This window comes from Hyla sarda, unplaced genomic scaffold (genome assembly GCF_029499605.1).
Source record: "Hyla sarda isolate aHylSar1 unplaced genomic scaffold, aHylSar1.hap1 scaffold_72, whole genome shotgun sequence".
NCBI lineage: Eukaryota > Metazoa > Chordata > Amphibia > Anura > Hylidae > Hyla > Hyla sarda.
In genome coordinates this window covers 618452-641345 of record NW_026610740.1, presented here as the reverse complement: position 1 = coordinate 641345, position 22894 = coordinate 618452, and the positions used below count along the sequence as shown (strand labels likewise).

The 22894-nt window shown below is 51.6% G+C and overlaps 2 protein-coding genes across 2 annotated transcripts in view; one reads left to right on the top strand and one right to left on the bottom strand.

Moving 5' to 3' along the window:
• Nucleotides 1-9246, bottom strand: part of ABCC9 (ATP binding cassette subfamily C member 9) — a gene marked incomplete at its 3' end in the record, with an annotated part of 118863 nt that extends 109617 nt beyond the window's left edge. Inside the window, exon 1 of the mRNA XM_056554437.1 lies at nucleotides 9210-9246. The remainder of the gene's footprint in view (nucleotides 1-9209) is intronic.
• On the top strand, nucleotides 8778-19871 carry CMAS (cytidine monophosphate N-acetylneuraminic acid synthetase). The gene is made up of 7 exons (XM_056554434.1): nucleotides 8778-9029; nucleotides 11390-11532; nucleotides 13901-14187; nucleotides 14312-14406; nucleotides 15675-15843; nucleotides 19060-19213; nucleotides 19300-19871. The coding sequence occupies exons 1-7, from the start codon at nucleotides 8869-8871 to the stop codon at nucleotides 19473-19475; spliced, it is 1185 nt and encodes a 394-aa protein (XP_056410409.1). The 5' UTR covers nucleotides 8778-8868; the 3' UTR covers nucleotides 19476-19871.
• The last annotated feature ends 3023 nt before the right edge of the window (nucleotides 19872-22894 follow it).

Genomic DNA, 22894 nt, shown 5'->3' with positions numbered 1-22894 from the left:
TTGTCCTTGTTGGGCGACCACGGTGGGGAGGTCAGCAAGACTTGGCAGTGGCACCTCAGCGGGATCCATGGCCGGATCTACCGTCAGGATTCAGCAGGCTGGAGGTGGATCCTCTATGTCAGAGAGGGATTGGCGTGGAACGTACCGGTGGACCGGTTCTAAGTTGCTACTGGTATTCACCAGAACCCGCCGCAAAGCGGGATGGTCTTGCTGCGGCGGTAGCAACCAGGTCGTGTCCACCGGTAGCGGCTCATCCTCACTGACTGCTGAGAACAGCGTGGGACAGGAGGACTAGACAGAGGCGAGGTCAGACGTAGCAGAAGGTCAGGGCTGGCAGCAAGGTTCGTAGTCAAGGGCAACCGCAGAAGGTCTGGTAACACTGGTAAGGGCAAACACAAACGCTTTTACTAGGCACTGAGGCAACAAGATCCGGCAAAGACAGGAAGGGGAAGTGGGTTTAAATAAGCCTGAGCAGATGGGAGCTAATTACACTGATTAGGCCAGGCACCAATTAGTGGTGCACTGGCCCTTTAAATCTTAGATAGCCGACGCGCGCACGCCCTAGAGAGCGGAGCTGCGCGCGCCAGGACGTGACAGCCGGGGAACAGGACAGGTGAGTAGATTGGGATGCAACCCGCGAGCGGGCGCGTCCCGCTATGCAGATCACATCCCCGCCGGCAGTGACAGTGCAAGCCTCCCGGTCAGCGGGTCTGACCGAGGCGCTGCAGAGAGAACGCCGCGAGCGCTCCGGGGAGGAGCAGGGACCCGGAGCGTTCGGCGTAACAATAACAGGGAGGTGACCTAATAATATATATATATATCAGGACAGTACAGAGATCTCTCCATGATCTATTATACCCAGGACTGTATATATAACAAGGAGGTGACCTAATAATATATATAATATATCAGGACAGTACAGAGATCTCTCCATGATCTATTTATACCCAGGACTGTATATATAACAAGGAAGTGACATAATAATATATATAATATATCAGGACAGTACAGAGATCTCTCCATGATCTATTTATACCCAGGACTGTATATATAACAAGGAGGTGACCTAATAATATATATAATATATCAGGACTGTATATATGACAAGGGGGCATCCTCTACGTCTAGAGGAAAGAAGGTTTCTACACCAGCACAGACGGGGGTTCTTTACTGTAAGAGCAGTGAGACTGTGGAATTCTCTGCCTGAGGAGGTGTCATGGTGAACTCTGTAATAGAAAATAAAAGGGGTCTGGATGCATTTTTGGAGAATAATAACATCGCTGGGTATGTATAATAGATTTATAGGGACAGAACGTTGATCAAGAGATTTATTCTGACTGTCATATTTGGAGTCGGGATATGAGGTCGGGATACGAGGACTGAATGTGATGAAACGAAGAAGACAAGATGGGCTTATTCTGAGCGGTTTGCTATAGGTCGGGCAGTGTCTGATATGAGGACGGGCTATAAGGACAGGATAGGAGGAGGGGATATATGAGGACAGGATATAAAAATCGGGATATGAGGACAGGATATGAAATCGGGATATGAGGACGAGCTATGAGGATGGGATATGAAATTGGAATATGAGGTCAGGATAGGATGACGGGATATGAGGATGGCATATGAGGTCAGGATATGAGGTCGGGATATGAGGATGGCATATGAGGTCGGGATATGAGGTCGGGATATGAGGATGAGATATGAGGATGAGATATGAGGATGAGATATGAGGATGAGATATGAGGATATGAGGATGAGATATGAGGATGAGATATGAGGATGAGATATGAGGATGAGATGTGATGAAATGAAGAAGACAAGATGGAGGCAGGCTAATTTTGTGCAGTTCTCTATAGGTTGGGTAGTGTCTTATAAAGAGACAAGATGGCGGTGGGCTCGTTGAGTCAGTTCCCTATAGATCACGCAGTGTCTGATATAAGGAGACAAGATGGCGGCGGGCTCGTTCAGTCGGTTCTCTATAGGTCGCAGTGTCTGATATAAGGAGACAAGATGGCGGTGGCTCGTTCAGTCGGTTCTCTATAGGGCGCGCAGTGTCTGATATAAGGAGACAAGATGGCGGTGGGCTCGTTCAGTCAGTTCTCTATAGGTCGTGCAGTGTCTGATATAAGGAGACAAGATGGCGATGGGCTCGTTCAGTCAGTTCTCTATAGGTCGTGCAGTGTCTGATATAAGGAGACAAGATGGCGGCGGGCTCGTTCAGTCGGTTCTCTATAGGTCACGCAGTGTCTGATATAAGGAGACAAGATGGCGGCTGGTTCGTTAGGTCGGTTCTCTATAGGGCGCGCAGGGTCTGATATAAGGAGACAGGATGGCGGCGGGCTCGTTCAGTCAGTTCTCCATAGATCACGCAGTGTCTGATATAAGGAGACAAGATGGCGGTGGGCTCATTCAGTCAGTTCTCTATGGGTCGCGCAGTGTCAGATATAAGGAGACAAGATGGCGGTGAGCTCGTTCAATTGGTTCTCTATAGGTCGTGCAGTGTCTGATATAAGGAGACAAGATGGGGGTGGGCGCGTTCAGTCGGTTCTCTATAGGTTACGCAGTGTCTGATATAAGGAGACAAGATGGTGGTGGGCTTGTTCAGTCGGTTCTCTATAGTGCGCGCAGTGTCTGATATGAGACAAGATGGTGGCGGGCTCGTTCAGTCGGTTCTCTATAGGGCGCGCAGTGTCTGATATAAGGAGACAAAATGGCAGCGGGGTCGTTCAGTCGGTTCTCTATAGGGCGCGCAGTGTCTGATATAAGGAGACAAGATGGCGGCGGCTCGTTCAGTCGGTTCTCTATAGGGCGCGCAGTGTCTGATATAAGGAGACAAGATGGCGGTGGCTCGTTCAGTCGGTTCTCTATAGGGCGTGGAGTGTCTGAAATGAGACAAGATGGCAGCGGCTCATTCAGTTGGTTCTCTATAGGGCGCGCAGTGTCTGATATAAGGAGACAAGATGGCGGTGGCTCGTTCAGTCGGTTCTCTATAGGTCACGCAGTGTCTGATATAAGTAGACAAGATGGCGGTGGCTCGTTCAGTCGGTTCTCTATAGGTCACGCAGTGTCTGATATAAGTAGACAAGATGGCGGTGGGCGCGTTCAGTCGGTTCTCTATAGGTTACGCAGTGTCTGATATAAGGAGACAGGATGGCGGCGGGCTCGTTCAGTCAGTTCTCTATAGGGCGCGCAGTGTCTGATATAAGGAGACAAGATGGCGGTGGGCTCGTTCAGTCGGTTCTCTATAGGGCGCGCAGTGTCTGATATAAGTAGACAAGATGGCAGCGGCTCGTTCAGTCGGTTCTCTATAGGGCGCGCAGTGTCTGATATAAGGAGACAAGATGGCGGCGGCTCGTTCAGTCGGTTCTCTATAGGGCGCGCAGTGTTTGATATAAGCAGACAAGATGGCAGCGGCTCATTCAGTTGGTTCTCTATAGTGCGCGCAGTGTCTGATATAAGGAGACAAGATGGCGGCGGGCTCGTTCAGTCGGTTCTCTATAGGTCGCAGTGTCTGATATAAGGAGACAAAATGGCAGCGGGGTCGTTCAGTCGGTTCTCTATAGGGCGCGCAGTGTCTGATATAAGGAGACAAGATGGCGGCGGCTCGTTCAGTCGGTTCTCTATAGGGCGCGCAGTGTTTGATATAAGCAGACAAGATGGCAGCGGCTCATTCAGTTGGTTCTCTATAGGGCGCGCAGTGTCTGATATAAGGAGACAAGATGGCGGTGGCTCGTTCAGTCGGTTCTCTATAGGGCGCGCAGTGTCTGATATAAGGAGACAAGATGGCGGTGGGCTCGTTCAGTCGGTTCTCTATAGGGCGCGCAGTGTCTGATATAAGGAGACAAGATGGCGGCGGCTCGTTCAGTCGGTTCTCTATAGGGCATGCAGTGTCTGATATAAGGAGACAAGATGGCGGCGGCTCGTTCAGTCGGTTCTCTATAGGGCGCGCAGTGTCTGATATAAGGAGACAAAATGGCGGCGGCTCGTTCAGTCGGTTCTCTATAGGGCGCGCAGTGTCTGATATAAGGAGACAAGATGGCGGCGGCTCGTTCAGTCGGTTCTCTATAGGGCGCGCAGTGTCTGATATAAGGAGACAAGATGGCGGCGGCTCGTTCAGTCGGTTCTCTATAGGGCGCGCAGTGTCTCATAGAAGGAGACAAGATGGCGACGGGCTCGTTCAGTTGGTTCTCTATAGGGCACGCAGTGTCTCATAGAAGGAGACAAGATGGCGGCGGGCTCGTTCAGTCGGTTCTCTATAGTGCGCGCAGTGTCTGATATAAGGAGACAAGATGGCGGCGGCTCGTTCAGTCGGTTCTCTATACTGCGCGCAGTGTCTGATATAAGGAGATCCAGGAACCCGTCATCTTCTGACTAATGTCACAGCACATCTGAGATGTAGATGTTGTTAGAATTTATAGAAGAAATTAAAGTTTTTGGGCCTTTCCAGACCTAGAGGATAATGTGGATATATGATGTCCACCATAGGACCAGGCCGGCACCAACCTAGGCCATATGGTAAACACTGCCCAGTATGCCATGAAGAGATTGGGCAAAGCTGGGTGCACACCTGGTGCCCATGGCCGTTCCTGTAGTTAAACCAAACTTAGTAGTTGGACTCCCTGTAGTAGAAGTTGGCTCCCCCATAGTAGTAGTCCCCCCCCCCATAGTATTAGACTCCCCCATAGTATATTGATCACCCCCCCATAGTAATAGTCCCCCCCATAGTATAAGGACGCCCCATAGTAGTAATTTCCCCCATAGTATATGGACCCCCCATAGTAGTAGTCTCCCCCATAGTATATGGACCCCCCATAGTAGTAGTCTCCCCCATAGTATATGGACCCCCCATAGTAGTAGTCTCCCCCATAGTATATGGACCCCTCCATAGTAGTAGTCTCCCCCATAGTATATGGACCCCTCCATAGTAGTAGTCTCCCCCATAGTATATGGACCCCCCATAGTAGTCTCCCCCATAGTATATGGACCCCCCATAGTAGTAGTCTCCCCCATAGTATATGGACCCCCCGTAGTAGTCTCCCAAATAGTATATGGACTCCCCCATAGTAGTAGTCTCCCAAATAGTATATGGACCCCCCGTAGTAGTCTCCCAAATAGTATATGGACCCCCCCCCCATAGTAGTAGTCTCCCCAATAGTATATGGACCCCCATAGCAGTCTCCCCCATAGTATATGGACCCCCCATAGTAGTCATCCCCCATAGTATATGGACTCCTCCATAGTAGTAGTCTCTCCCATAGTATATGGACCCCCCATAGTAGTAGTCTCCCCCATAGTATATGGACCCCCCATAGTAGTAGTCTCCCAAATAGTATATGCCCCCCCCCATAGAAGTAGTCTCCCAAATAGTATATGCCCCCCCCATAGTAGTAGTCTCCCAAATAGTATATGCCCCCCATAGTAGTAGTCTCCCAAATAGTATATGCCCCCCATAGTAGTAGTCTCCCAAATAGTATATGCCCCCCCCATAGTAGTAGTCTCCCAAATAGTATATGCCCCCCCCCATAGTAGTAGTCTCCCAAATAGTATATGCCCCCCCCCAATAGTAGTAGTCTCCCCCATAGTATATTGATCACCCCCCCAAAGTAGTAGTCATCCCCCATAGTATATGGACTCCTCCATAGTAGTAATCTCCCCCATAGTATATGGACCCCCCATAGTAGTCATCCCCCATAGTATATGGACTCCTCCATAGTAGTAATCTCCCCCATAGTATATGGACCCCCCATAGTAGTCATCCCCCATAGTATATGGACTCCTCCATAGTAGTAATCTCCCCCATAGTATATGGACCCCCCATAGTAGTCATCCCCCATAGTATATGGACTCCTCCATAGTAGTAATCTCCCCCATAGTATATGGACCCCCCATAGTAGTAATCTCCCCCATAGTATATGGACCCCCCATAGTAGTAGTCTCCCAAATAGTATATGCCCCCCCCATAGTAGTAGTCTCCCCCATAGTATATGGACCCCCCCATAGTAGTAATCTCCCCCATAGTATATGGACCCCCCATAGTAGTAGTCTCCCCCATAGTATATGGACCCCCATAGTAGTAGTCTCCCCCATAGTATATGGACCCCCATAGTAGTAGTCTCCCCCATAGTATATGGACCCCCATAGTAGTAGTCTCCCCCATAGTATATGGACCCCCCATAGTAGTAGTCTCCCAAATAGTATATGCCCCCCCCCATAGTATATGGACCCCCATAGTAGTAGTCTCCCCCATAGTATATGGACCCCCCCATAGTAGTAGTCTCCCCCATAGTATATGGACCCCCCATAGTAGTAATCTCCCCCATAGTATATGGACCCCCCATAGTAGTAGTCTCCCAAATAGTATATAATAATAAGAATAATTGTGTGATGGGGCGGGCAAGAGGGGGAGGACAAAACAGGGTGAGCAAGATGGGCGAAAGACGGGGTGAAGAAAACAGGGAGGGAAAGACAGGGCTAGCAAGACCCCCCATCAAAATAAGAGGTGACAGTGCTCAGAGGACAGTATCACACAGGACAGGATTAGATACAGTGCTCAGAGGACAGTATCACACAGGACAGGATTAGATACAGTGCTCAGAGGACAGTATCACACAGGACAGGATTGGACACAGTGCTCAGAGGACAGTATCACACAGGACAGGATTAGATACAGTGCTCAGAGGACAGTATCACACAGGACAGGATTAGATACAGTGCTCAGAGGACAGTATCACACAGGACAGGATTAGATACAGTGCTCAGAGGAAAGTATCACACAGGACAGGATTGGATACAGTGCTCAGAGGACAGTATCACACAGGACAGGATTGGATACAGTGCTCAGAGGACAGTATCACACAGGACAGGATTAGATACAGTACTCAGGACAGTATCACACACAGGACAGAATTACATACACATCTCAGAGGACAGTATCACACAGGACAGGATTAGATACAGTATTCAGAGGACAGTATCACACAGGACAGGATTAGATACAGTGCTCAGAGGACAGTATCACACAGGACAGGATTAGATACACATCTGAGGAAAGTATCACACAGGACAGGATTAGATACACATCTCAGAGGACAGTATCACACAGGACAGGATTAGATACACATCTCAGAGGACAGTATCACACAGGACAGGATTAGATACACATCTCAGAGGATAGTATCACAGGACAGGATTAGATACACATCTGAGGACAGTATCACACAGGACAGGATTAGATACACATCTCAGAGGACAGTATTAGATACACATCTGAGGACAGTATCACACAGGACAGGATTAGATACACATCTCAGAGAACAGTATCACACAGGACAGGATTAGATACACATCTCAGAGAACAGTATCACACAGGACAGGATTAGATACACATCTCAGAGAACAGTATCACACAGGACAGGATTAGATACACATCTCAGAGAACAGTATCACACAGGACAGGATTAGATACACATCTCAGAGAACAGTATCACACAGGACAGGATTAGATACACATCTGAGGACAGTATCACACAGGACAGGATTAGATACACATCTGAGGACAGTATCACACAGGACAGGATTAGATACACATCTGAGGACAGTATCACACAGGACAGGATTGGATACACATCTGAGGACAGTATCACACAGGACAGGATTGGATACACATCTGAGGACAGTATCACACAGGACAGGATTAGATACACATCTGAGGACAGTATCACACAGGACAGGATTAGATACACATCTGAGGACAGTATCACACAGGACAGGATTGGATACACATCTGAGGACAGTATCACACAGGACAGGATTGGATACACATCTGAGGACAGTATCACACAGGACAGGATTAGATACACATCTGAGGACAGTATCACACAGGACAGGATTAGATACACATCTGAGGACAGTATCACACAGGACAGGATTAGATACACATCTGAGGACAGTATCACACAGGACAGGATTAGATACACATCTGAGGACAGTATCACACAGGACAGGATTAGATACACATCTGAGGACAGTATCACACAGGACAGGATTAGATACACATCTGAGGACAGTATCACACAGGACAGGATTGGATACACATCTGAGGACAGTATCACACAGGACAGGATTGGATACACATCTGAGGACAGTATCACACAGGACAGGATTAGATACACATCTGAGGACAGTATCACACAGGACAGGATTGGATACACATCTGAGGACAGTATCACACAGGACAGGATTGGATACACATCTGAGGACAGTATCACACAGGACAGGATTGGATACACATCTGAGGACAGTATCACACAGGACAGGATTAGATACACATCTGAGGACAGTATCACACAGGACAGGATTAGATACACATCTGAGGACAGTATCACACAGGACAGGATTAGATACACATCTGAGGACAGTATCACACAGGACAGGATTAGATACACATCTGAGGACAGTATCACACAGGACAGGATTGGATACACATCTGAGGACAGTATCACACAGGACAGGATTAGATACACATCTGAGGACAGTATCACACAGGACAGGATTAGATACACATCTGAGGACAGTATCACACAGGACAGGATTGGATACACATCTGAGGACAGTATCACACAGGACAGGATTAGCTGCTATACGGAGGTTATTTGGTTCCTGTCAGGTACCAGTATCGTCGCGCGCCGCCAGTTGATTGGCTCAGGGCTATTTGGCGGGCCGGTATAGTGACGCCCACAGTGGGCGGAGACTGTATCATGACGCCCCCCCCCAGTGGGCGGTGCATGGTGTGGAGACGTGTCACTGGGCGGTGCCGGTGAAGCCTGTTTGGTGACGCAATCAGTGGGCGGGGCCGTTAGTGTAGTGATGGCGGAGGAGCAGCGCAGGGTCGGGGGTCACCTGGCGGCGCTGGTTCTGGCGCGGGGCGGTAGTAAGGGGATCCCGCTGAAGAACATCAAGAAGCTGGCGGGCAAACCGCTCATTGCCTGGGTGCTGCGGGCCGCCATAGACTCCGAGGCCTTCGACAGGTGATACCCATGTGACCTTACCCCTGAGGTGGTCCTCCCCATGTGACCCCGGTTACCCTGGAAACAGCCCCCCCCCCACGTGTTACCATGGTAACTCTGGAAACAGCCCCCCCCATGTGACCCCTGTTACCATGGAAACAGCCCCTTGTGTGACCCCAGTTACCATGTAGACAGTCCTACCCTAATGTTACCCTGACAGTCTCCTCATGTGACCCCCGGTTACCATGGAGACAGCCCCTCACGTGACCCTGGTTACCCAGGAGACAGCCCCCTCACATTACCCTGGAGAGGAGACGGCCCCCTCACATTACCCTGGAGAGGAGACGGCCCCCTCACATTACCCTGGAGAGGAGACAGCCCCCTCATATTACCCTGGAGAGGAGACAGCCCCCTCATATTACCCTGGAGAGGAGACAGCCCCCTCATATTACCCTGGAGAGGAGACGGCCCCCTCATATTACCCTGGAGAGGAGACAGCCCCCTCATATTACCCTGGAGAGGAGACAGCCCCCTCATATTACCCTGGAGAGGAGACGGCCCCCTCATATTACCCTGGAGAGGAGACAGCCCCCTCATATTACCCTGGAGAGGAGACAGCCCCCTCACATTACCCTGGAGAGGAGACAGCCCCCTCATATTACCCTGGAGAGGAGACAGCCCCCTCATATTACCCTGGAGAGGAGACGGCCCCCTCATATTACCCTGGAGAGGAGACAGCCCCCTCATATTACCCTGGAGAGGAGACAGCCCCCTCATATTACCCTGGAGAGGAGACAGCCCCCTCATATTACCCTGGAGAGGAGACAGACCCCTCATATTACCCTGGAGAGGAGACGGCCCCCTCATATTACCCTGGAGAGGAGACGGCCCCCTCATATTACCCTGGAGAGGAGACGGCCCCCTCACATTACCCTGGAGAGGAGACGGCCCCCTCATATTACCCTGGAGAGGAGACGGCCCCCTCATATTACCCTGGAGAGGAGACGGCCCCCTCACATTACCCTGGAGAGGAGACGGCCCCCTCATATTACCCTGGAGAGGAGACAGCCCCCTCATATTACCCTGGAGAGGAGACGGCCCCCTCATATTACCCTGGAGAGGAGACAGCCCCCTCATATTACCCTGGAGAGGAGACGGCCCCCTCACATTACCCTGGAGAGGAGACGGCCCCCTCATATTACCCTGGAGAGGAGACGGCCCCCTCATATTACCCTGGAGAGGAGACGGCCCCCTCATATTACCCTGGAGAGGAGACGGCCCCCTCATATTACCCTGGAGAGGAGACGGCCCCCTCATATTACCCTGGAGAGGAGACGGCCCCCTCATATTACCCTGGAGAGGAGACAGCCCCCTCATATTACCCTGGAGAGGAGACAGCCCCCTCACATTACCCTGGAGAGGAGACAGCCCCCTCATATTACCCTGGAGAGGAGACGGCCCCCTCATATTACCCTGGAGAGGAGACAGCCCCCTCATATTACCCTGGAGAGGAGACAGCCCCCTCATATTACCCTGGAGAGGAGACAGCCCCCTCATATTACCCTGGAGAGGAGACGGCCCCCTCACATTACCCTGGAGAGGAGACGGCCCCCTCACATTACCCTGGAGAGGAGACGGCCCCCTCATATTACCCTGGAGAGGAGACAGCCCCCTCATATTACCCTGGAGAGGAGACAGCCCCCTCACATTACCCTGGAGAGGAGACAGCCCCCTCATATTACCCTGGAGAGGAGACAGCCCCCTCATATTACCCTGGAGAGTAGACAGCCCCCTCACATTACCCTGGAGAGGAGACAGCCCCCTCACATTACCCTGGAGAGGAGACAGCCCCCTCATATTACCCTGGAGAGGAGACAGCCCCCTCACATTACCCTGGAGAGGAGACAGCCCCTCATATTACCCTGGAGAGGAGACAGCCCCTCATATTACCCTGGAGAGGAGACGGCCCCCTCATATTACCCTGGAGAGGAGACAGCCCCCTCATATTACCCTGGAGAGGAGACAGCCCCTCATATTACCCTGGAGAGGAGACAGCCCCCTCATATTACCCTGGAGAGGAGACAGCCCCCTCATATTACCCTGGAGAGGAGACGGCCCCCTCATATTACCCTGGAGAGGAGACGGCCCCCTCATGTGACCCCTGTTACCCTGGAGACAGCCCCCTCATATTACCCTGGAGAGGAGACAGCCCCCTCATGTGACCCTGGAGAGGAGACAGCCCCCATGTGACCCCGTTACCCTGGAGACTATTACACAGGTTACATTTCTGGGGTTTGCTGGGAGTTGTAGTTGCTGGGACGTTGGGTGTGACTGGTGGTTGTGGAATGTTCCGGTGTCTCATCTACAATCTTCTCTCTCAGTGTCTGGGTTTCTACGGACAATGATGACATCGAGAAAGTGGCGAAGGATTATGGGGCGCAGGTCCATCGGAGGAGCACGGCCGTCTCTAAGGACACCACCTCCTCCCTGGAGACCATCCAAGAGTTCCTGCAGCATCACCCAGGTCTGTGCTCGGTTTATAATCCTGACCCCCACACCTTGTCCCAAGAGTTTACAATCCATCCAGGTCTGTGCTCGGTTTATAATCCTGACCCCCACACCTTGTCCCAAGAGATTACAATCCATCCAGGTCTGTGCTCGGTTTATAATCCTGACCCCCACACCTTGTCCCAAGAGTTTACAATCCATCCAGATCTGTGCTCGGTTTATAATCCTGACCCCCACACCTTGTCCCAAGAGTTTACAATCCATCCAGGTCTGTGCTCGGTTTATAATCCTGACCCCCACACCTTGTCCCAAGAGTTTACAATCCATCCAGGTCTGTGCTCGGTTTATAATCCTGACCCCCACACCTTGTCCCAAGATATTACAATCCATCCAGGTCTATGCTCGGTTTATAATCCTGACCCCCACACCTTGTCCCAAGATATTACAATCCATCCAGGTCTGTGCTCTGCTTATAATCCTGACCCCCACACCTTGTCCCAAGATATTACAATCCATCCAGGTCTGTGCTCGGTTTATAATCCTGACCCCCACACCTTGTCCCAAGAGTTTACAGTCCATCCAGATCTGTGCTCGGTTTATAATCCTGACCCCCACACCTTGTCCCAAGATATTACAATCCATCCAGGTCTGTGCTCGGTTTATAATCCTGACCCCCACACCTTGTCCCAAGATATTACAATCCATCCAGGTCTGTGCTCGGTTTATAATCCTGACCCCCCACACCTTGTCCCAAGAGTTTACAATCCATCCAGGTCTGTGCTCGGTTTATAATCCTGACCCCCACACCTTGTCCCAAGAGTTTACAATCCATCCAGGTCTGTGCTCGGTTTATAATCCTGACCCCCACACCTTGTCCCAAGAGATTACAATCCATCCAGGTCTGTGCTCTGTTTATAATCCTGACCCCCACACCTTGTCCCAAGAGATTACAATCCTTCCAGGTCTGTGCTCGGTTTATAATCCTGACCCCCACACCTTGTCCCAAGATATTAGAATCCATCCAGGTCTGTGCTCGGTTTATAATCCTGACCCCCACACCTTGTCCCAAGAGATTACAATCCATCCAGGTCTGTGCTCGGTTTATAATCCTGACCCCCACACCTTGTCCCAAGATATTAGAATCCATCCAGGTCTGTGCTCGGCTTATAATCCTGACCCCCCCCACACCTTGTCCCAAGAGATTACAATCCATCCAGGTCTGTGCTCTGTTTATAATCCGGACCCCCACACCTTGTCCCAAGAGATTACAATCCATCCAGGTCGGTGCTCTGCTTATAATCCTGACCCCTCACACCTTGTCCCAAGAGATTACAATCCATCCAGGTCTGTGCTCGGTTTATAATCCTGACCCCCACACCTTGTCCCAAGAGATTACAATCCATCCAGGTCTGTGCTCGGTTTATAATCCTGACCCCCACACCTTGTCCCAAGAGATTACAATCCATCCAGGTCTGTGCTCGGTTTATAATCCTGACCCCCACACCTTGTCCCAAGATATTAGAATCCATCCAGGTCTGTGCTCGGTTTATAATCCTGACCCCCACACCTTGTCCCAAGATATTAGAATCCATCCAGGTCTGTGCTCGGTTTATAATCCTGACCCCCACACCTTGTCCCAAGAGATTACAATCCATCCAGGTCTGTGCTCGGTTTATAATCCTGACCCCCACACCTTGTCCCAAGAGATTACAATCCATCCAGGTCTGTGCTCTATCTATAATCCTGACCCCCACACCTTGTCCCAAGATATTAGAATCCATCCAGGTCTGTGCTCGGCTTATAATCCTGACCCCCCCCACACCTTGTCCCAAGAGATTACAATCCATCCAGGTCTGTGCTCTGTTTATAATCCGGACCCCCACACCTTGTCCCAAGAGATTACAATCCATCCAGGTCGGTGCTCTGCTTATAATCCTGACCCCTCACACCTTGTCCCAGGAGTTTACAATCCATCCAGGTCTGTGCTCGGTTTATAATCCTGACCCCCACACCTTGTCCCAAGAGATTACAATCCATCCAGGTCTGTGCTTGGTTTATAATCCTGACCCCCCCCCCCCACACCTTGTCCCAAGAGATTACAATCCATCCAGGTCTGTGCTTGGTTTATAATCCTGACCCCCACACTTTGTCCCAAGAGATTACAATCCATCCAGGTCTATGCTCTGTTTATAATCCTGACCCCCACACCTTGTCCCAAGATATTACAATCCATCCAGGTCTGTGCTCGGTTTATAATCCTGACCCCCACACCTTGTCCCAAGAGATTACAATCCATCCAGGTCTGTGCTCGGTTTATAATCCTGACCCCCCCACACACCTTGTCCCAAGAGTTTACAATCCATCCATTTTCTTCTCTTCCGTAGAGGTGGACATGGTGGGGAACATCCAGGCCACGTCTCCGTGTCTCCACCCCTCGGACCTCATCCAGGTGGTGGACATGATCCGCACTCAGGGCTATGACTCCGTGTTTGCCGTCGTTCGCCATCACCTGTTCCGGTGGCGAGAGGTGAAGACACCGGGTGAGGGCACAGTACCGGAGAACCTGGACCCTGCGCACAGGCCGCGGCGGCAAGACTGGAGCGGGGAGCTGTACGAGAACGGATCCTTCTACTTCACCACCAGAGAGATCATCGAGCGCGGACTCATACAGGTCTGTGTCTTCTCATATACATTATACATAGGAGCTGCAGTACTAGGCACGGCCACCAGGAGTCCATCCTGTACATGGCTGAAGATGTCACTGATAGTAGTTGTGATGTCACGTGTCTTCTCAGGGAGGGAAGATGGCATATTACGAGATGAAGCAAGAGCACAGCGTAGACATTGACATTGATCTGGACTGGCCCATCGCAGAGCAAAGAGTTAAAAGGTGAGCAGGCCAAGCCCACACACTCAGGCTCCTCCCAGAACAGAGACCACGCCCACCCACACAGGCTCCTCCCAGAACAGAGGCCATGCCCCAAACTCGGGCTCCTCCCAGAACAGAGGCCATGCCCCAAACTCGGGCTCCTCCCAGAACAGAGGCCATGCCCACACACTCGGGCTCCTCCCAGAACAGAGGCCATGCCCACACACTCGGGCTCCTCCCAGAACAGAGGCCATGCCCACACACTCGGGCTCCTCCCAGAACAGAGGCCATGCCCACACACTCGGGCTCCTCCCAGAACAGAGGCCATGCCCACCCACCCAGGCTCCTCCCAGAACAGAGGCCACGCCCCAAACTCGGGCTCCTCCCAGAACAGAGGCCACGCCCCAAACTCGGGCTCCTCCCAGAACAGAGGCCATGCCCCAAACTCGGGCTCCTCCCAGAACAGAGGCCAAGCCCACACACTCGGGCTCCTCCCAGAACAGAGGCCAAGCCCACACACTCGGGCTCCTCCCAGAACAGAGGCCAAGCCCACACACTCGGGCTCCTCCCAGAACAGAGGCCATGCCCACACACTCGGGCTCCTCCCAGAACAGAGGCCATGCCCACACACTCGGGCTCCTCCCAGAACAGAGGCCATGCCCACACACTCTGGCTCCACCCAGAACAGAGGCCATGCCCACACACTCTGGCTCCTCCCAGAACAGAGGCCATGCCCACACACTCGGGCTCCTCCCAGAACAGAGGCCATGCCCACACACTCGGGCTCCTCCCAGAACAGAGGCCATGCCCACACACTCGGGCTCCTCCCAGAACAGAGGCCATGCCCACACACTCGGGCTCCTCCCAGAACAGAGGCCATGCCCACACACTCGGGCTCCTCCCAGAACAGAGGCCATGCCCACACACTCGGGCTCCTCCCAGAACAGAGGCCATGCCCACACACTCGGGCTCCTCCCAGAACAGAGGCCATGCCCACACACTCGGGCTCCTCCCAGAACACAGGTCACAACCTCAAATTCAAGCCCCTCCCAGAACACAGGTCGTTCTCCACGAGAGATTATGGGGGAGAGTCACATGATTCATCACATGATGCCAGTCAGTTGATCATGTGACAATGTATATATATCAGATCGTCCTCTTCATCCGTCCGGATGCCTATAGTCCGCACAGTTCATTATCTAACCGCCATAGTTACAAGTGTTTGTGGTGGAGGAGCACCCCTGCTGGTGAGGGAATATAATGCATCTCTATCTCCCTCGCCCCCACAGGTTCGGTTATTTCGGTAAAGGAGCGCCCACTGTGGTGAAGCTGCTGGTGTGTAACATTGATGGCTGCCTCACCGACGGCCGCGTCTACGTCAACCAGGAGCACGAGTTCATCTCCTACAGTCTGCGAGATCTGGACGGCATCCGGAAACTGCTGGAGCGAGGGGTGACGGTGAGTGCGGACTATACCATCCTGATCACAGGGAGGGGTGACGGTGAGTGTGGACTATACTATCCTGAGCACAGGGAGGGGTGACGAGTGCGGACTATACCATCCTGAGCACAGGGAGGGGTGACCGTGAGTGCGGACTATACCATCCTGAGCATAGGGAGGGGTGACCGTGAGTGTGGACTATACTATCCTGAGCACAGGGAGGGGTGACGAGTGCGGACTATACCATCCTGATCACAGGGAGGGGTGACGGTGAGTGTGGATTATACTATCCTGAGCACAGGGAGGGGTGACGAGTGCGGACAATACCATCCTGATCACAGGGAGGGATGACGGTGAGTGCGGACTATACCATCCTGACCACAGTGAAGTTTGATGTTGAGTTCAGGTATTGATCATTTAGCTTCGACTCCTCCTAACTGCTCTTCCTGTTTCTGCGGCTCCTCTGGCTGCTCTTTCTGTCTCTCTGCGGCTCCTCTGGCTGCTCTTTCTGTCTCTCTGCGGCTCCTCTGGCTGCTCTTTCTGTCTCTCTGCGGCTCCTCTGGCTGCTCTTCCTGTCTCTCTGCGGCTCCTCTGGCTGCTCTTCCTGTCTCTCTGCGGCTCCTCTGGCTGCTCTTTCTGTCTCTCTGCGGCTCCTCTGGCTGCTCTTTCTGTCTCTCTGCGGCTCCTCTGGCTGCTCTTTCTGTCTCTCTGCGGCTCCTCTGGCTGCTATTTCTGTCTCTCTGCGGCTCCTCTGGCTGCTCTTTCTGTCTCTCTGCGGCTCCTCTGGCTGCTCTTTCTGTCTCTCTGCGGCTCCTCTGGCTGCTCTTTCTGTCTCTCTGCGGCTCCTCTGGCTGCTCTTCCTGTCTCTCTGCGGCTCCTCTGGCTGCTCTTCCTGTCTCTCTGCGGCTCCTCTGGCTGCTCTTTCTGTCTCTCTGCGGCTCCTCTGGCTGCTCTTTCTGTCTCTCTGCGGCTCCTCTGGCTGCTCTTTCTGTCTCTCTGCGGCTCCTCTGGCTGCTCTTTCTGTCTCTCTGCGGCTCCTCTGGCTGCTCTTTCTGTCTCTCTGCGGCTCCTCTGGCTGCTCTTTCTGTCTCTCTGCGGCTCCTCTGGCTGCTCTTTCTGTCTCTCTGCGGCTCCTCTGGCTGCTCTTCCTGTCTCTCTGCGGCTGCTCTTCCTGTCTCTCTGCGGCTGCTCTTCCTGTCTCTCTGCGGCTGCTCTTCCTGTCTCTCTGCGGCTCCTCTGGCTGCTCTTTGTCTCTCTGCGGCTCCTCTGGCTGCTCTTCCTGTCTCTCTGCGGCTGCTCTTCCTGTCTCTCTGCGGCTCCTCTGGCTGCTCTTTCTGTCTCTCTGCGGCTCCTCTGGCTGCTCTTTCTGTCTCTCTGCGGCTCCTCTGGCTGCTCTTCCTGTCTCTCTGCGGCTCCTCTGGCTGCTCTTCCTGTCTCTCTGCGGCTGCTCTTTCTGTCTCTCTGCGGCTCCTCTGGCTGCTCTTTCTGTCTCTCTGCGGCTCCTCTGGCTGCTCTTTCTGTCTCTCTGCGGCTCCTCTGGCTGCTCTTCCTGTCTCTCTGCGGCTCCTCTGGCTGCTCTTCCTGTCTCTCTGCGGCTCCTCTGGCTGCTCTTCCTGTCTCTCTGCGGCTCCTCTGGCTGCTCTTCCTGTCTCTCTGCGGCTCCTCTGGCTGCTCTTCCTGTCTCTCTGCGGCTGCTCTTTCTGTCTCTCTGCGGCTCCTCTGGCTGCTCTTTCTGTCTCTCTGCGGCTCCTCTGGCTGCTCTTTCTGTCTCTCTGCGGCTCCTCTGGCTGCTCTTTCTGTCTCTCTGCGGCTCCTCTGGCTGCTCTTTCTGTCTCTCTGCGGCTCCTCTGGCTGCTCTTTCTGTCTCTCTGCGGCTCCTCTGGCTGCTCTTTCTGTCTCTCTGCGGCTCCTCTGGCTGCTCTTTCTGTCTCTCTGCGGCTCCTCTGGCTGCTCTTTCTGTCTCTCTGCGGCTCCTCTGGCTGCTCTTTCTGTCTCTCTGCGGCTCCTCTGGCTGCTCTTTCTGTCTCTCTGCGGCTCCTCTGGCTGCTCTTTCTGTCTCTCTGCGGCTCCTCTGGCTGCTCTTTCTGTCTCTCTGCGGCTCCTCTGGCTGCTCTTTCTGTCTCTCTGCGGCTCCTCTGGCTGCTCTTCCTGTCTCTCTGCGGCTGCTCTTCCTGTCTCTCTGCGGCTGCTCTTCCTGTCTCTCTGCGGCTGCTCTTCCTGTCTCTCTGCGGCTGCTCTTCCTGTCTCTCTGCGGCTCCTCTGGCTGCTCTTTCTGTCTCTCTGCGGCTGCTTTTTCTGTCTCTCTGCGGCTGCTCTTCCTGTCTCTCTGCGGCTCCTCCGGCTGCTCTTCCTGTCTCTCTGCGGCTCCTCTGGCTGCTCTTCCTGTCTCTCTGCGGCTCCTCTGGCTGCTCTTTCTGTCTCTCTGCGGCTGCTCTTCCTGTCTCTCTGCGGCTCCTCTGGCTGCTCTTTCTGTCTCTCTGCGGCTGCTCTTCCTGTCTCTCTGCGGCTCCTCTGGCTGCTCTTCCTGTCTCTCTGCGGCTCCTCTGGCTGCTCTTCCTGTCTCTCTGCGGCTCCTCTGGCTGCTCTTCCTGTCTCTCTGCGGCTCCTCTGGCTGCTCTTTCTGTCTCTCTGCGGCTCCTCTGGCTGCTCTTTCTGTCTCTCTGCGGCTCCTCTGGCTGCTCTTTCTGTCTCTCTGCGGCTCCTCTGGCTGCTCTTTCTGTCTCTCTGCGGCTCCTCTGGCTGCTCTTTCTGTCTCTCTGCGGCTCCTCTGGCTGCTCTTTCTGTCTCTCTGCGGCTCCTCTGGCTGCTCTTTCTGTCTCTCTGCGGCTCCTCTGGCTGCTCTTTCTGTCTCTCTGCGGCTCCTCTGGCTGCTCTTTCTGTCTCTCTGCGGCTCCTCTGGCTGCTCTTTCTGTCTCTCTGCGGCTCCTCTGGCTGCTCTTTCTGTCTCTCTGCGGCTGCTCTTCCTGTCTCTCTGCGGCTCCTCTTCCTGTCTCTCTGCGGCTCCTCTGGCTTTTCTTCCTGTCTCTCTGCGGCTCCTCTGGCTGCTCTTCCTCTCTCTCTCTCTCTGCGGCTCCTCTGGCTGCTCTTCCTCTCTCTCTCTCTCTGCGGCTCCTCTGGCTGCTCTTCCTCTCTCTCTCTCTGCGGCTCCTCTGGCTGCTCTTCCTCTCTCTCTGCGGCTCCTCTGGCTGCTCGTTCTGTCTCTGCTCCTCTGACTGCTCTTCCTGTCGCTGCCAGGTGGTGTTAATCTCGGAGAGGAACATCAGCCCTTCCCTCATCTCTAACCTGAAGCTGCCGTGTGATGTGGAGGGGAACGTCACCAACAAGAGGGAAGTGCTGCAGAGACGGATGAGCGGGATGGGGCTGTCCCTGAACCAGAGCGCCTACATGGGTCAGTATGAGGGGATGAGTGTGGGGGGGCATGCTGGGAGTTGTAGTGCACACCCCTTATTGATCCGGTTTGTGGCCCCTCTGCAGGGTGCGGTGACTCTGATGTGGAGTGCCTGAAGCTCGCCGGCACTAGCGGAGTCCCATCAGACGCCTCCACCGCCGCCAAGATGACGGACAGCTTCACCTGCACACAGGGCGGCGGTTACGGCGCCATTCAGGAGTTCGCTGAGCACATTATAACCCTGATGGAGAGCGGGAGATAAGCGCACACTGACCGCCATCTTGTCTACCCCTTCCCCTCCTCATGCTGCTATTACGGTTTACACATCTCTTATGCTTTTATTTTACAGCGCCTCCCACAGGACACTCCAGGGAGTTTTTAACTTTCTTTATATTTTATGGCTGCGGCCAGTCCGCTGGCGGGTGTTTTATTGGAATGGACGCAGAGGCGCCATTTATGTTTTATAGGAATAGGGGATGATGGGGGTTATTATTGGTCACATGGTCACTAGAAATGTTTACGATCGGGATCAATACGGGAATTTGCAATAATTTATTCTTTACTGTCGGAGATTATATTTTATTATCCTCAGGATCGGCGCCATTTTATTTTATTATCGGAGCGGTCGCTGTGGCAAAATAAACGCCATATGAGTCAATGTTATGTCTAGTTCGTTTTATTCATGTATACGGGGCGCGCCATTTCTATGGATAAACCTTAATAAAATGGGAATGGTTGGTGATAACTTCCTGTTTGCGGCGCATTAGTATATGTGAGGGGGGAAACTTTTCAAGATGGGTGGTGACCATGGCGGCCATTTTGAAGTCGGCCATTTTGAATCTAAATTTTGTTTTTTCAATAGGAAGAGGGTCATGTGACATCAAACTTATTGGGAATTTCACAAGAAAAACAATGATGTGTTTGGTTTTACCGTCACTTTATTCTTTCCTGAGTTATTTACAAGTTTCTGACCACTTATAAAATGTGTTCAATGTGCTGCCCATTGTGTTGTATTGTCAATGCAACCCTCTTCTCTATATACTGCTATATACTACTATATACACCGCAGGAGAAATGCCAGCACAGGCTTCCAGTATCCGTATACACTGCTATATACTACTATATACACCGCTGGAGAAATGCTAGCACAGGCTTCCAGTATCCGTATACACTGCTATATACTACTATATACACCGCAGGAGAAATGCTAGCACAGGCTTCCATTATCCGTATACACTGCTATATACTACTATATACACCGCTGGAGAAATGCTAGCACAGGCTTCCAGTATTTGCATACACTGCTATATACTACTATATACACCGCAGGAGAAATGCTGGCACAGGCTTCCATTATCCGTATACACTGCTATATACTACTATATACACCGCAGGAGAAATGCTAGCACAGGCTTCCAGTATCCATATACACTGCTATATACTACTATATACACCGCAGGAGAAATGCTAGCACAGGCTTCCAGTATCCGTATACACTGCTATATACTACTATATACACCGCAGGAGAAATGCTAGCACAGGCTTCCAGTATCTGTATACACTGCTATATACTACTATATACACCGCAGGAGAAATGCTAGCACAGGCTTCCAGTATCCGTATACACTGCTATATACTACTATATACACCGCAGGAGAAATGCTAGCACAGGCTCCCAGTATCCATATACACTGCTATATACTACTATATACACCGCAGGAGAAATGCTAGCACAGGCTTCCAGTATCCGTATACACTACTATATACACCACAGGAGAAATGCTAGCACAGGCTTCCAGTATCTGTATACACTGCTATATACACCACAGGAGAAATGCTAGCACAGGCTTCTAGTGTCCAAATACACTGCTATATACTACTATATACACCGCAGGAGAAATTCTAGCACAGGCCTCCAGTATCCGTATACACTGCTATATACTACTATATACACCACAGGAGAAATGCTAGCACAGGCTTCCAGTATCCGTATACACTGCTATATACTACTATATACACCGCAGAAGAAATGCTAGCACAGGCTTCCAGTATCCGTATACACTGCTATATACACCGCAGGAGAAATGCTAGCACAGGCTTCCAGTATCCATATACACTGCTATATACTACTATATACACCGCAGGAGAAATGCTAGCACAGGCTTCCAGTATCTGTATACACTGCTATATACTACTATATACACCGCAGGAGAAATGCTAGCACAGGCTTCAGTATCTGTATACACTGCTATATACTACTATATACACCGCAGGAGAAATGCTAGCACAGGCTTCCAGTATCCGTAGTTTCAGGGGCTGCAGAATGGGCAAAACAAAAATGTGAACAGGACCCGCAGAAGATTCCGCAGAAGATTTTGTTCAGTGATGAGGAAACTTTTATGTGAATGGTGAAGATAGCAAACAAAACCAGCGCTATTGGTCTGACACTAACCACATTGGATAGATCCCTCCAAGACTGTGGGAACAAACTGGTGAGGTATATGGGGTACAAAGATAGTGGGGCCATTCTTCATCAATGGAAACCTCAAGGCCACTGGATATGTTTCCATTGATGGATATGTGAAATTGCTCCGTGTTTCCCTCTTTATGCCTGTGCTAGCATTTCTCCTGCGGTGTATATAGTAGTATATAGCAGTGTATACGGATACTGGAAGCCTGTGCTAGCATTTCTCCTGCAGTGTATATAGTATTATATAGCAGTGTATACGAACACTAGAAGCCTGTGCTAGCATTTCTCCTGCGGTGTGTGTATATAGTAGTATATAGCAGTGTATATGGGCACTAGAAGCCTGTGCTAGCATTTCTCCTGCGGTGTATATAGCAGTGTATACGGATACTGGAAGCTTGTGCTAGCATTTCTCCTGTGGTGTATATAGTAGTATATAGCAGTGTATACGGACACTAGAAGCCTGTGCTGTCATTTCTCCTGCGGTGTATATAGCAGTGTATACGGATACTGGAGGTCTGTGCTAGCATTTCTCCTGCGGTGTATATAGTAGTATATAGCAGTGTATACAGATACTGGAAGCCTGTGCTAGCATTTCTCCTGCGGTGTATATAGTAGTATATAGCAGTGTATACGGATACTGGAAGCCTGTGCTAGCATTTCTCCTGTGGTGTATATAGCAGTGTATATAGATACTGGAAGCCGGTGCTAGCATTTCTCCTGTGGTGTATATAGCAGTGTATGCAGATACTGGAAGCCTGTGCTAGCATTTCTCCTGCAGTGTATATAGTAGTATATAGCAGTGTATACGGATACTGGAAGCCTGTGCTAGCATGTCTCCTGCGGTGTATATAGTAGTATATAGCAGTATATACAGATACTGGAAGCCTGTGCTGGCATTTCTCCTGCGGTGTATATAGTAGTATATAGCAGTGTATACGGATACTGGAAACCTGTGCTAGCATTTCTCCTGCGGTGTATATAGTAGTATATAGCAGTGTATACGGATACTGGAAGCCTGTGCTAGCATTCCTCCTGCGGTGTATATAGCAGTGTATACGGATACTGGAAGCCTGTGCTGGCATTTCTCCTGCGGTGTATATAGCAGTGTATACGGATCCTGGAAGCCTGTGCTAGCATTTCTCCTGCGGTGTATATAGTAGTATATAGCAGTGTATACGGATACTGGAAACCTGTGCTAGCATTTCTCCTGT

Bases quoted from the DNA above. Each gene is read 5' to 3' on its own strand.
- CMAS (XM_056554434.1), top strand. From the start codon at position 8,869: ATGGCGGAGGAGCAGCGCAGGGTCGGGGGTCACCTGGCGGCGCTGGTT. The intron at 9,030-11,389 runs GTGATACCCATG...CTTCTCTCTCAG, and splicing joins GACTCCGAGGCCTTCGACAG to TGTCTGGGTTTCTACGGACA. The intron at 15,844-19,059 runs GTGAGTGCGGAC...TGTCGCTGCCAG, and splicing joins TGCTGGAGCGAGGGGTGACG to GTGGTGTTAATCTCGGAGAG.